Consider the following 15,549-nt stretch of genomic DNA (forward strand, 5'->3'; position numbering starts at 1 on the left):
ATTGAATTTATGTCAATTATCTTGTTATATATAGCAACAATCCTACAGTGGTTGAGGTTTGCATAGGCTTCTTCATGTACTGGATGAAGTAGGAGACAGTTATAATGCCCACTAATTTGCACAGTGCCAGATTCAGCTCCTACTGTCTAGTGTTGAAAATTCCTCAGTATATTGTCTTTGAAATCCATCTTTGAATTCTGCTCAGTTGACTTCACCTGTTGGACAATTTAGAAAGATTTTGCTTCCCAGTAGAGTGCTTGAAAGTTGCATTGTGTTGCTGTGGTATTTCCATGGCAAAACCTTTTCCTTCTGTTAGAATGGATTTAGGGGTCAGCTGTTCCCTTTTGGGTAAAAATGTGAAGCATTTGCTATGCATTCTTCACTGTCAGATACAAATGGTGTTAGAAGCAGAAAGGGCTGAGCATGATTTGGCTTGGTTCAGATACAAAACAAAGTGGACACAGAGCTGGGGAAGAACTTTGAAGAAATTTGGCCTTTGTTCACAATGAAATTCTAATTGACTTAACTGTACCACTTTCCTCTTCAAAGCAAAAACAAGAAGAATTTATGGAGATTTCCCATACTCACTTTGTCCCTAAACATGCATCATGTCCCCTATAATCAGTGTGTCCAATTGAGTAGTGTGACTATGACAACTTACCAAAGACTACATTGGCAGGCCACTTTTACCCTGATATTATTTTTAATGTTTTAATTTTATAAACATAGCAAATAGAAAGTAGAGGCTGAATAATAACTCTTCATCTTAAAATCCCACATTCCATCATCTATACCCTAAGTCATCTCTAGTCAGAGCATCTTCAACTTGAAGCCCAGAAAAAGAACTATTAAATGTAAACAAAAACTTGCAATAAAGATTCAATCTTTTCCACTCTTGACCAAAAGAAAGGATAGAAAGTCCTTTCTAAGAAGAATTAGTATTTTTCTTCCTTTTCCTCCAAACAATTAATGCATTGATGACATCATCATCTTCCAGTAAATCTCACCACTATATACAATATTTCCAAACATGGTCTTTGTTGAAATTTGGGGTGAGTGAACACCACTTTTTTCCAAACATGTCCCCATCCTTTGTGCAATCCCAGTAGATCATACGTCTGTACCAGAAAGGAAAGGCACATGGAGCATAGTCTGTAAAAGGAAGAGGCAGTGAGAAGTGGAATACTTTCTTCTTTGCAGTACACACACACACACACACACACACACACACACACACACACACACACACTTCTGCATAATCTGTCCTTCCCTACTCCATGTAGCTTCTGAAAAATGTGATTGCAACTACGTTGTAATTAATTTCTCCTTGATATTCTACTAGGAGTTCTCTTACCAAGATGATGGAATCAAAAACACCTCTAGGAAGCTATACCTTCAGAGGGGCAGACATGCCTGAGAAGCCAGAGGACACTACTCTGCCCACATTTCTGACTCTAGAGGAAAATGCCTAGCACTATCTGGGCGCCCTGTACACAGGGTCCCGAGAAAAGGCAGGGCAGGACCTCCTGGTTGCTGCCCTCACAGAGAGCTGAAACCCACTACTGAGGAGCAGCTTCAGGCCCGGGACCAAAGGTAAGACCAACTTTTGTGCTCCAAGTGACCTGCCTGTTGGACTCAGGACATACAAAGGCAAAATTCTTCTGGGACCAGACACTTCTAGTTTCTAGCCGGAGCCTAAAACTCGCTGATCCCGGAAAACAGCTCCCATGGGACAGAGAGCTCATTGCCCAGACAGGTGAGTACTCCTGAGACTGCAGGGCAGGAGAGACCGCCAGTACTGCCCACCCTTGCCCACATCCTTGGCCCAAGAATAAACTGTATAGGGCCTCTGGGAACAGGAAGATAGGGGCACTCAAGCTGCAGGTCCCCTGCAGTCCAGACCTCGCCCGGATCTGAAGAGACCCGATCAGAGAGCTCCAGGCACCCAAATCCTGTGGGAGGGAGAGCTAAACCTTCAGAGAGGCAGACACACTTGAGAAGGAGAAGAGAATATTCTCTGCCCACATTTCTGACTCTAAAGGAAAATGCTTAGCAACATCTGGGCCACCTGTACACAGGGTCCAGAGAAAAGGTGGGGAAGGTACTTCTGGTTGCTGCTTTTGTGGGTAACATATAAAGGCAGACCTATCAGAATTACACCAGACTTCTCACCAGAGATTATGAAAGCCAGAAGACGCTGGACAGATGTCATACAGACCCTAAGAGAACACAAAGGCCAGCCCAGGTTACTGTATCCAGCAAAACTCTCAATTAACATAGATGGATAAACCAAGATATTCCATGACAAAACCAAATTAACACAATCTTTCTACAAATCCAGCACTACAAAGGATAATAAATGGTAAAGTCCAACATAAGGAGACAAGATACACCCTAGAAAAAGCAAGAAAGTAACTGTCTTGAAACAAAGCAAAGAGAAGACAAGCACACAATCATAACCTCACATTCAAACACAAATATAACAGGAAGCAACAATCACTATTCCTTAATATCTCTCAATATCAGTGGTCTCGATTCCCCAATAAAAAGACATAGATTAACAAACTGGATACACAATGAGGACCCAGCATTCTGCTGCCTACAGGAAACAAACCTCAGAAAAAAGACAGACAATACCTCACAGTAAACGGCTGGAAAATGACTTTCCAAGCAAATGGTCGGAATAAACAAGCTTGAGTAGCCATTCTAATATGGAATAAAATCTATTTTCAACCAAAAGTCATCAAAAACGATAAGGAAGGACATTTCACATTCATCAGTAGAAAAATCCACCAGGATGAACTCTCAATCCTAAATATCTATGCCCCAAATAGAAGGTCACCTACATACATAAAAGAAACCTTACTAAAGCTCAAGCACACATTGCACCTCACACAATAATAGTAGGAGATTTCAACACCCCACTCTCATCAATCAACAGATCATGGAAACAGAAATTAAACAGAGACATAGACAGATTAAGAGAAGTCATGAACCAAATGGACTTAACAGATATTTATAGAACATTCCATCCTAAAACAAGAGGATATACCTTCTCACCTCTTCTGGTACTTTCTTCAAAATTGACCATATAATCAATCATAAAATACGCCTCAACAGTTATAGAAAGATAGAAGTAATCCCATGTGTCCTATCAGACCACCATGGGTTAAAGCTGGTCTTCAATAAAAATAAGGGAAAAACTTCCACATATACATGGAAGTTTAATAATGCTCTACTCAATGATAACCTAGGCAAGGGAGAAATAAAGAAAGAAATTAAAAACTTCTTAGAATTTGATGAAAATGAAGGTACAACATACCCAAACTTATGGGACACAGTGAAAGATGTGCTAAGAGGACAATTCATAGCTCTGAGTGCCTGCAGAAAGAAACAGGAGAGAGCATATATCAGCAGCTTGACAGCACACCTAAAACCTCTAGGACAAAAAGAAGCAAACACACCCAGAAGGAAGGGAAGGCAGGAAATAATCAAACTCAGAGCTGAAATTAACCAAGTAGAAACAAAAAGGACTGTACAAAGCATCAACAGAACAGAAAGCTGGTTCTTAAGAAAATCAACAAGATAGAAAAACCCTTATCCAGACTAACCAGAGGACACAGAGAGTGTGTCCAAATTAACAAAATCAGAAATGAAAAGGGAGACATAACTACAGAATCAGAGGAAATTAAAAAAATCATCAGATCTTACTACAAAAGCCTATATTCAACAAAACTTGAAAATCTGGAGGAAATGGACAATTTCCTAGACAGAAACCAGGTACTGAACTTAAATCAGGAACAGATAAAATATTTAAACTCCATAACTCCTGAAGAAATAGAAGCAGTCATTGAAGGTCTCCCAACCAAAAAGAGGCCAGATCCAGATGGGTTCAGAGCAGAATTCTATCAGACTTTCATAGAAGACCTCATACCAATACTATCCAAACTATTCCACAAAATTGAAACAGATGGAGCACTACTGAATTCCTTCTATGAAGCCACAATTTCTCTTATACCTAAACCACACAAAGACCCAACAAAGAAAGAGAATTTCAGACCAATTTCCCTTATGAATACCGACGCAAAAATACTCAATAAAATTCTGGCAAATCGAATCCAAGAGCACATCAAAACAATCATCCACCATGATCAAGTAGGCTTCATCCCAGGCATGAAGGGATGGCTTAATATATGGAAAACCATCAACATAATCCATTATATAAACAAATTGAAAGAACAAAACCATATGATCATTTCATTAGATGCTGAGAAAGCATTTGACAAAATTCAACACCCCTTCATGATAAAAGTCCTGGAAGAATAGGAATTCAAGGCCCATACCTAAACATAGTAAAAGTCATATACAGCAAACCAGTAGCTAACATTAAACTAAATGGAGAGAAATTTGAAGCAATCCCACTAAAATCGGGGACTGGACAAGACTGCTCACTCTCTCCCTGCTTACTCAATATAGTTCTTGAATTTCTAGCCAGAGCAACAGAAAACAAAAGGAGATCAAGGGGATACAGATTGGAAAAGAAGAAGTCAAAATATCACTATTTGCTGATGATATGATAGTATATTTAAGTGATCCACACAAGAACTACTAAACCTGATAAACAACTTCAGCAAAATGCATGGGTATAGTAATTCAAATAAATCAGTAGCCTTCCTCTACATAAAAGAGAAACAGGCCTAGAAAGTAATTAGGGAAATGACACCATTCATAATAGTCCCAAATAATATAAATTACCTCGGTGTGATTTTAAGCAAGTGAGTGAAAAGTCTGTACGATAAGAACTTCAAGCCTCTGAAGGAAGAAATTGAAGAAGATCTCAGAAGATGGAAAGATCTCCCATGCTCATGGATTGGCAGGATTAATATAGTAAAAATGGCCATTTTACCAAAAGCGATCTACAGATTCAATGCAATCCCCACCAAAATACCAATCCAGTTCTTCAGAGATAGAACAATTTGGAAATTCATCTGGAATTTAAAAAAAAAAAAAAACCCGGGATAGGTAAAACTATCCTCAACAATAAAAGGACTTCCGGGGGCATCACTATCCCTGAACTCAAGCAGTATTACAGAGAAATAGTGATAAAAACTGCATGGTATTGGTACAGAGACAGACAGATAGAGCAATGGAATAGAATTGAAGACCCAGAAATGAACCCACACACCTATGGTCACTTGATTTTTTACAAAGGTGCCAAAACCATCCAATGGAAAAAAGATAGCATTTTCAGCAAATGGTGCTGGTTCAACTGGAGGTCAACATGTAGAAGAATGCAGATCGATCCATGCTTATCACCCTGTACAAAGCTTAAATCCAAGTGGATCAAGGACCTCCACATCAAACCAGACACACTCAAACTAATAGAAGAAAAACTAGGGAAGCATCTCGAACACATGGGCAGTGGAGAAAATTTCCTGAACACAACACCAATGGCTTATGCTCTAAGATCAAGAATCGACAAATGGGATCTCATAAAACTGCAAAGCTTCTGTAAGGCAAAGGACACTGTTGTTAAGACAAAATGGCAAAAAACAGATTGGGAAAAGATCTTTACCAATCCTACAACAGATAGAGGGCTTATATCCAAAATATACAGAGAACTCAAGAAGTTAGACCACAGGGAGACAAATAACCCTATTAAAAATGGGGTTCAGAGCTAAACAAAGTATTCACAGCTGAGGAATGCCGAATGGCTGAGAAACACCTAAAGAAATGTTCAACATCGTTAGTCATAAGGAAAATACAAATCAAAACAACCCTGAGATTTCACCTCACACCAGTGAGAATGGCTAAGATCAAAAACTGAGGTGGCAGCATATGCTGGCAAGGATGTGGAGAAAGAGGCACACTCCTCCGTTGTTGGTGAGATTGCAGACTGGTACAACCATTCTGGAAATCATTCTGGAGGTTCCTCAGAAAATTGGACATTGAACTACCTGAGGACCCAGCTATACCTCTCTTGGGCATATACCCAAAAGATGCCCCAACATATAACAAAGACACATGCTCTACTATGTTCATAGCAGCCTTATTTATAATAGCCAGAAGCTGGAAAGAACCCAGATGCCCTTCAACAGAGGAATGGATACAGAAATTGTGATACATCTACACAATGGAATATTACTCAGCTATCAAAAACAACGACTTTATGAAATTCATAGGCAAATGGATGGAACTGGAAAATATCATCCTGAGTGAGGTAACCCAATCACAGAAAAACACACATGGTATGCACTCATTGATAAATGGCTATTAGCCCAAATGCTTCCATTGCCCTAGATGCACAGAACACACGAAACTCAAGAGGGGTGGTCCAAATGCAAATGCTTCATTCCTTCTTTAAAAGGGGAACAAGAATAGCCTTGGGAGGGAATAGGGAGGCAAAGTTTAGAACATAGGCTGAAGGAATGCCCATTCAGAGCCTGTCCCACATGTGGCCCATATATATACAGCCACCAAACTAGATAAGATGGATGAAGCAAAGAAGTGCAGGATGACAGGAATCGGATGTAGATCTCTCCCAAGATACACAGCCAGAATATGGCAAATTCATAGGCGAATGCCAGCAGCAAACCACTGAACTGAGAATGGAACCCCCATTCAAGGAATAAGAGAAAAGACTGAAAGAGCTTGAAGGGTCTTGATTCCCCCTATGAAAAACAATACCAAGCAACCAGAGCTTCCAGGAACTAAGCCACTGCCCAAAGACTATACATGGACTGACCCTGGGCTGTAACTGCATAGGTAGCAATAAATAGCCTAGTAAGGCCATCAGTGGAAGGGGAAGCCCTTGGTCCTGCCAAGACTGAACCCCCAGTAAACGGGGTTGTTGGGGGGAAGACGTTAATGGGAGGAGCATGGGGAGGGGAACACCCGTATTGAAGGGGAGTGGGAGGGATGAGAGGTATGTTGGCCTGGAAACCGGAAAGGGGAATAACAATCGAAATGTTAATAATCGAAATACTCAAGTTAATAAAGATGGAAAAAAAAGAAATGCCCAATTTAATAAAGATGGAGAAAAAACATCTCTACTATATCTTTAATTCCATGTGATTTTTGATGTTGTCAGAAATACACATCTTGGGGAATTGGAAGACAGTTCAGTATCTAAAGTCCTCACTGTGCAATTTCACCTACCTTGGACCCAAATTAAAATTCAGGTATAGAATTACATGCCTCCAATTTTCGAGGAAGGGTAGAGAGAGAAAATCCCCTGCCCTTGCTGAACAGATAATTTCAACAAATCAGCAACTATAAAGTTTAATGAGAGACCCTGTCTCAAAATGTAAATAATAATAAAAAGTTAAAGAGTAATAGAAAGAGAAACATGGCATTGACCTCTGGCCTCTGCACACTCACAGGTATACACCCACACAGCATTTGGACTCACTAAACAGCAACAAAGAAGTTGTGTGACTCTTATTTTCACAACAGAATTTGCTCTGGATTTTGAGTTCTTGTCTATCACACCAAATGATCCCCAAGACAAGGGATGACCCTCCCATCTGTGAATCAAGCACTTACCTGAAAGAGCACAGTACTTCCAGTAACCTTGAAAAGTCTTGTTCAATGAACACCACTTGTGTTTCACATTGAAAGTGACACAGTCATAGAATATTTCACTTCTATACCAGAATGGAAAGACACATACGCCATCTGAAAGAAAACAAAAATGCTTTATCTTTCCCTAAGTGTGTTAGTAGAGTGGTTTTTAGAGGGAGGGAGGGAGGGAGGAAGGGAGATAGAGGGGAGGGAAAGGGAATGGGTGGGGCGATAAGAGACACGATCTGGTATTAGGTAGGGGAAAAAGACTGAAACCCTGAACACCAGACAAAAGAATGGAAACAGGAGAACTCAGAAGGAAGGAAGTTGAGAGGACCCTCTAGAATGTAACAGAGACCTGGGATGTGAGAGACTCTCAGAACTCAAAGAGGGGTACCTTAGATGAAATGCCTTACAGTGAGGAGAGGGAACTTATTGAACCCACCTCCAGCAGAAAGACAGGGCATCAAGTGAGGGATGGGGTTGCTATCCCACAGTCAAAACTCTGATCCATAGTTCTTCCTGTTTGAAAGAAATGCAAGGATGGAAATGGAGAAGAGCCTAATGAAAAGAATGTTCAGTGATAGATCCAAAGTGGGTTCCAGCTCAAGGGAAGGCCCCAAGACCAGACACCATTACTGAAGTTATGGTGCATTCATAAAAAGTGACCTACTGAGAGAGTTCACCGCCCGGATAGGTGGGGACTCCTGAGACTGCAGAGCGGAAGAGACCACCAACACCGCCCACCCCTGCCAACATCCCTGGCCCAAGAGGAAACTGTATATGGCCTCTGGGATCCAGTAGATAAGGGCACTGGAGCAGCAGGTCCCCTGCACCCGAGACACCGCCGGAACCTGAAGGGACCAACCGGATCAACAGTTCTCTGCATGCAAATCCCGTGGGAGGGAGAGATAAACCTTCAGAGAGGCAGACACGCCTGGGGAGCCAGAAGAGACTACACTCTGCCCACATTTCTGACTCCAGAGAAAAAGACCAAACGCCATCTGGGACCCTGGTGTATGGGGGCACCCGGAAAGGGCAGTGCAGGTCCTCCTGATTGCTGCCCTCGAGGAGAGCTCATAAGCAACACCCCATGAGCAAACTTGAGCCTCGGGACCACAGGTAAGACCAAATTTTCTGCTCCAAGCGACCTGACTGGTGACCTCAGGACACACAGAGGCAAACTTCTTCTAGGACCAGACACTTCCGGTTTTTAGCTGGATTCCCAACCTCGCTGATCCCCGTCCACAGTTCACTGCCCCCAAACACCTTGGGAGAGAGAGGTCACTGCCCGGACAGGTGGGGACTCCTGAGACTGCAGAGTGGAAGAGACCACCAACACTGCCCACCCCTGCCCACATCCCTGGCCCGAGAGGAAACTGTATATGGCCTCTGGGATCCGGTAGATAAGGCCACTGAAGCTGCAGGTGCCCTGCGCCAGGAGACACCACAGGAACCTGAAGGGACCGACCGGATCAACAGTTCTCTGCACCCATATCCCGTGGGAGGGAGAGCTAAACCTTCAGAGAGGGAGACACGCCTGGGAAGCCAGAAGAGACTACACGTTGCCCACATTTCTGACGCCAGAGGAAAACACCAAACGCCATCTGGGACCCTGGTGCATGGGGGCTCCCAGAAAGGGCGGTGCAGGTCCTCCTCGTGGCTGCCCTCTCGGAAAACTCATAAGCAATACCCCATGAGCAAACTTGAGCCTCACGACCACAGGTAAGATCAACTTTTCAGCTCCAAGTGACCTGCCTGGTGAACTCAGGACACAGGCCCACAGGAACAGCTGAAGACCTGTAGATAGGAAAAACTACAAGCCAAAAGCAGAACTTTCTGTTCCCATAACTGGCTGAAAGAAAACAGGAAAACAGGTCTACAGCACTCCTGACACACAGGCATATAGGACAGTCTAGCCACTGTCAGGAATAGAAGAACAAAGTAACACCAGAGATGATCTGATGGTGAGAGGCAAGCGCAGGAACCCGCAACAGAAACCAAGACTACATGGCATCATAAGAACCCAATTCTCTCACCAAAGCAAACACTGACTATCCAAATACACCAGAAAAGCAAGATCAAGATTCAAATTCATATTTGATCATGATGCTGGAGGACTTCAAGAAAGACACGAAGAACTCCCTTAGAGAGACGCAGGAAAACATAAATAAACAAGTAGAAGCCTATAGAGAGGAACCACAAAAATCCCTGAAAGAATTCCAGGAAAACACAATCAAACAGTTGAAGGAATTAAAAATGGAAATAGAAGCAATCAAGAAAGAATACAGTGAAACAACCCTGGATATAGAAAACCAAAGGAAGAGACAAGGAGCTGTAGATACAAGCATCACCAATAGAATACAAGAGATAGAAGAGAGAATCTCAGGAGCAGAAGATTCCATAGAAATCATCGACACAACTGTCAAAGATAATGCAAAAGGGAAAAAGCTACTGGTCCAAAACATACAGGAAATCCAGGACTCAATGAGAAGGTCAAACCTAAGGATAATAGGTATAGAAGAGAGTGAAGACGCCCAGCTCAAAGGACCAGTAAATAACTTCAACAAAATCATAGAAGAAAACTTCCCTAACCTTAAAAAAGAGATGCCCATAAGCACACAAGAAGCCTACAGAATTCCAAATAGATTGGACCAGAAAAGAAACTCCACCCGTCACATAATAGTCAAAAAACCAAACACACAAAATAAAGAAAGAATATTAAAAGGATTAAGGGAAAAAGGTCAAGTAACATATAAAGGCAGACCTATCAGAATCACACCGGACTTTTCGCCAGAGACTATGAAGGCCAGAAGATCCTGGACAGATGTCATACAGACCCTAAGAGAACACAAATGCCAGCCCAGGTTACTGTTTCCTGCAAAACTCTCAATTAACGTAGATGGAGAAACCAAGATATTCCATGACAAAACCAAATTTGCACAATATCTTCCTACAAATCCAGCGCTACAAAGGACAATAAATGGTAAAGCCCAACATAAGGAGGCAAGATACACCCTAGAAAAAGCAAGAAAGTAACTGTCTTGAAACAAAGCAAAGAGAAGACAAGCACACAATCATAACCTCACATTCAAACACAAATATAACAGGAAGCAACAATCACTATTCCTTAATATCTCTCAATATCAGTGGTCTCGATTCCCCAATAAAAAAGACATAGATTAACAAACTGGATACACAATGAGGACCCAGCATTCTGCTTCCTACAGGAAATACACCTCAGAGACAAAGACAGACACTACTACCTTAGAGTGAAAGGCTGGAAAACAACTTCCCAAGCAAATGGTCTGAAGAAGCAAGCTCGAGTACCCATTCTAATATCGAATAAAATCAATTTTCAACTAAAAGTCATCAAAAAAGATAAGGAAAGACACTTCATGTTCATCAAAGGAAAATCCACCAAGATGAACTCTCAATCCTACATATCTATGCTCCAAATACAAGGGCACATACATACGTAAAAGAAACCTTACTAAAGTTCAAAACACACATTGCACCTCACACAATAATAGTAGGAAATTTCAACACCCCACTCTCATCAATGGACAAGTCATGGAAACAGAAATTAAACAGAGATGTAGACAGTCTAAGAGAAGTCATGAACCAAATGGACTTAACAGATATTTATAAAACATTCTATCCTAAAGCAAAAAGATATACCTTCTTCTCAGCTTCTCATAGTACTTTCTCCAAAATTGACCATATAATTGGTCAAAAAATGGGCCTCAACAGGTACAGAAAGATAGAAATAATCCCATGCGTGCTATCAGACCACCACGGCCTAAATCTGGTCTTCAATAACAATGAGGGAAGAATGCCCACATATGTGTGGAAGTTGAACAATGCTCTACTCAACGATAACCTGGTCAAGGAGGAAATAAAGAAAGAAATTAAAAACTTCTTATAATTTAATGAAAATGAAGGTACAACATACCCAAACTTATGGGACACAATGAAAGCTGTGCTAAGAGGAAAACTCATAGCTCTGAGTGCCTGCAGAGCGAAACAGGAGAGAGCATATATCAGCAGCTTGACAGAACACCTAAAAGCTCCAGAACAAAAAGAAGCAAATACACCCAGGAGGAGTAAAAGGCAGGAAATAATCAGACTCAGAGCTGAAATCAACCAAGTAGAAACAAAAAGGACCATAGAAAGTATCAACAGAACCAAGAGTTGATTCTCTGAGAAAATCAACAAGATAGATAAACCCTTAGCCAGACTAAAGAGAGGACACAGAGAGTGTGTCCAAATTAACAAAATCAGAAATGAAAAGGGAGACATAACTACAGAATCAGAGGAAATTCAAAAAATCATCAGATCTTACTACAAAAGCCTATATTGAACAAAACTTGAAAATCTGCAGGAAATGGACAATTTCCTAGACAGATAACAGGTACCGAAGTTAAATCAGGAACAGATAAACCATTTAAACAACCCCATAACTCCTAACGAAATAGAAGCAGTCATTAAAGGTCTCCCAACCCAAAAGAGCCCAGGTCAAGACGGGTTTAGTGCAGAAATCTATCAGACCTTCATAGAAGACCTCATACCAATACTATCCAAACTATTCCACAAAATTGAAACAGACGGAGCACTACCGAATTCCTTCTATGAAGCCACAATTTCTCTTATACCTAAACCACACAAAGACCCAACAAAGAAAGAGAATTTCAGACCAATTTCCCTTATGAATACCGACGCAAAAATACTCAATAAAATTCTGGCAAATCGAATCCAAGAGCACATCAAAACAATCATTCACCATGATCAAGTAGGCTTCATCCCAGGCATGCAGGGATGGTTTAATATATGGAAAACCATCAACGTGATCCATTATATAAACAAACTGAAAGAACAAATCCACATGATCATTTCATTAGATGCTGAGAAAGCATTTGACAAAATTCAACACCCCTTCATGATAAAAGTCCTGGAAAGAATAGGAATTCAAGGCCCATACCTAAACATAGTAAAAGCCATATACAGCAAACCAGTAGCTAACATTAAACTAAATGGAGAGAAATTTGAAGCAATCCCACTAAAATCAGGGACTAGACAAGGCTGCCCACTCTCTCCCTACTTATTCAATATAGTTCTTGAAGTTCTAGCCAGAGCAATCAGACAACAAAAGGAGATCAAGGGGACACAAACTGCAAACGAAGAAGTCAAAATATCACTATTTGCAGATGATATGATAGTATATTTAAGTGATCCCAAAGGTTCCACCAGAGAACTACTAAAGCTCATAAACAACTTCAGCAAAGTGGCTGGGTATAAAATTACCTCAAATAAATCAGTAGCCTTCCTTTACACAAAAGAGAAACAAGCCAAAAAAGAAATTAGGGAAATGACACCCTTCATAATAGTCCCAAATAATATAAAGAACCTTGGTGTGACTTTAACCAAGCAAGTAAAAGATCTGTACAATAAGAACTTCAAGCCTCTGAAGGAAGAAATTGAAGAAGACCTCAGAAGATGGAAGGATCTCCCAAGCTCATGGATTGGCAGGATTAATACAGTAAAAATGGGCATTTTACCAAAAGCGATCTACAGATTCAATGCAATTCCCATCAAAATACCAATCCAATTCTTCAAAGAGTTAGACAGAACTATTTGGAAATTCATCTGAATAACAAAAAAAAAAAAAAAAAAAAAACACCACAAAAAAAAAAAAAAACCCGATAGCTAAAACTATCCTCAACAATAAAAGGACTTCCGGGGGCATCACTATCCCTGAGCTCAAGCAGTATTACAGAGCAATAGTGATAAAAACTGCATGGTATTGGTACAGAGACAGACAGATAGAGCAATGGAATAGAATTGAAGACCCAGAAATGAACCCACACACCTATGGGCACTTGATTTTTGACAAAGGAGCTAAAACCATCCAATGGAAAAAAGATAGCATTTTCAGCAAATGGTGCTGGTTCAACTGGAGGTCAACATGTAGAAGAATGCAGATCGATCCATGCTTATCACCCTGTACAAAGCTTAAGTCCAAGTGGATCAAGGACCTCCACATCAAACCAGACACACTCAAACTAATAGAAGAAAAACTAGGAAGCATCTCGAACACATGGGCAGTGGAGAAAATTTCCTGAACACAACACCAATGGCTTATGCTCTAAGATCAAGAATCGACAAATGGGATCTCATAAAACTGCAAAGCTTCTGTAAGGCAAAGGACACTGTTGTTAAGACAAAATGGCAAAAAACAGATTGGGAAAAGATCTTTACCAATCCTACAAAAGATAGAGGGCTTATATCCAAAATATAAAAAGAACTCAAGAAATTAGACCACAGGGAGACAAATAACCCTATTAAATATGGGGTTTAGAGCTAAACAAAGAATTCACAGCCGAAGAATGCCAAATGGCTGAGAAACACCTAAAGAAATGTTCAACATCTTTAGTCATAATGGAAATGCAAATCAAAACAGCCCTGAGATTTCACCTCACACCAGTGAGAATTGCTAAGATCAAAAACTGAGGTGACAGCAAATGCTGGCGAGGATGTGGAGAAAGAGGAACACTCCTCCATTGTTGGTGGGATTGCAGACTGGTAAACCATTCTGGAAATCAGTCTGGAGGTTCCTCAGAACATTAGACATTGAACTACCTGAGGACCCTGCTATACCCCTCTTGGGCATATACCCAAAAGATGCCCCAACATATCACAAAGACAGGTGCTCTACTATGTTCATAGCAGCCTTATTTATAATAGCCAGAAGCTGGAAAGAACCCAGATGCCCTTCAACAGAGGAATGGATACAGAAAATATGGTACATCTACACAATGGAATATTACTCAGCTATCAAAAACAATGACTCTATGAAATTCATTGGCAAGTGGATGGAACTGGAAAATATCATCCTGAGTGAGGTAACCCAATCACAGAAAAACACACATGGTATGCACTCATTGATAAGTGGCTATTATCCCAAATGCTTGAATTACCCTGATGCACAGAACACATGAAACTCAAGAAGAATGATCAAAATGTGAATGCTTCACTCCTTCTTTAAAAGGGGAACAAGAATACCCTTGGCAGGGAATAGAGGCAAAGATTAAAACAGAGACAGAAGATGACAAAATCATAAAAAACTGAGTTTATGGAAGACAGCATTTTAAAACAATGCATTTTTAAAAGTATATTAAAACTGTATTGACATGCATTTATATACAAGGATAAAAGATAATGATGAAAGGTTTATAGGTTGGACAATATATGTAATTCTCCCTTTTATTTTTACAATGTTCTTTACTATATTACCTGAGCAATCTGAGAAAAAACATTAAAGAGGCAATGATAATCAAAGATATAAATAAAAGACTTGAATAAATATATTTCTCAAAAAGAAAAAAAAACAGAGACAGAAGGAACACCCATTCTGAGACTGCCCCACATGTGACCCATACATATACAGCCACCCAATTAGACAAGATGGATGAAGCAAAGAAGTGCAGGCCGACAGGAACCGGATGTAGATCTCTCCTGAGAGACCCAGCCAGAATACAGCAAATACAGAGGCAAATGCCAGCAGCAAACCACTGAACTGAGAACAGGACCCCTGTTGAAGAAATCAGAGAAAGGATTGGAAGAGCTTTAAGGGGCTGGAGACCCCGTATGAACAAAAATGCCAAGCAACCAGAGCTTCCAGGGACTAAGCCACTACCCAAAGACTATACATGGACTGACCCTGGATTCTAACCTCATAGGTAGCAACGTATAGCCTAGTAAGATCACCAGTGAAGGGGAAGCCCTTGGTCCTGCTAAGACTGAACCCCCAGTGAACGTGATTGTTGGGGGGAGGTGGTAATGGAGGGAGGATGGGGAAGGGAAGACCCATGAAGAAGGGGAGGTGGAGGGTTTAGGGGGATGTTGGCCCGGAAATCGGGAAAGGGAATAACATTTGAAATGTAAATAAGAAATACTCAAGTTAATAAAAAAAAAAAAAGGAAAAAA

General features: G+C 40.8%; 1 protein-coding gene across 1 annotated transcript in view; it reads right to left on the reverse strand.

Moving 5' to 3' along the window:
- Positions 1 to 1,009: 1,009 nt before the first annotated feature.
- Bsph1 (binder of sperm protein homolog 1) overlaps positions 1,010 to 15,549 on the reverse strand; it is a 28,385-nt gene continuing 13,845 nt past the window's right edge. Inside the window, exons 2-3 of the mRNA XM_032895192.1 lie at positions 7,546 to 7,708; positions 1,010 to 1,152 (exon numbers count right to left, since the gene is read on the reverse strand). Of these exons, the coding sequence (XP_032751083.1) occupies positions 1,010 to 1,152; positions 7,546 to 7,708 (306 nt within the window). The remainder of the gene's footprint in view (positions 1,153 to 7,545; positions 7,709 to 15,549) is intronic.

This window comes from Rattus rattus, chromosome 2 (assembly GCF_011064425.1).
Source record: "Rattus rattus isolate New Zealand chromosome 2, Rrattus_CSIRO_v1, whole genome shotgun sequence".
Classification (NCBI taxonomy): domain Eukaryota; kingdom Metazoa; phylum Chordata; class Mammalia; order Rodentia; family Muridae; genus Rattus; species Rattus rattus.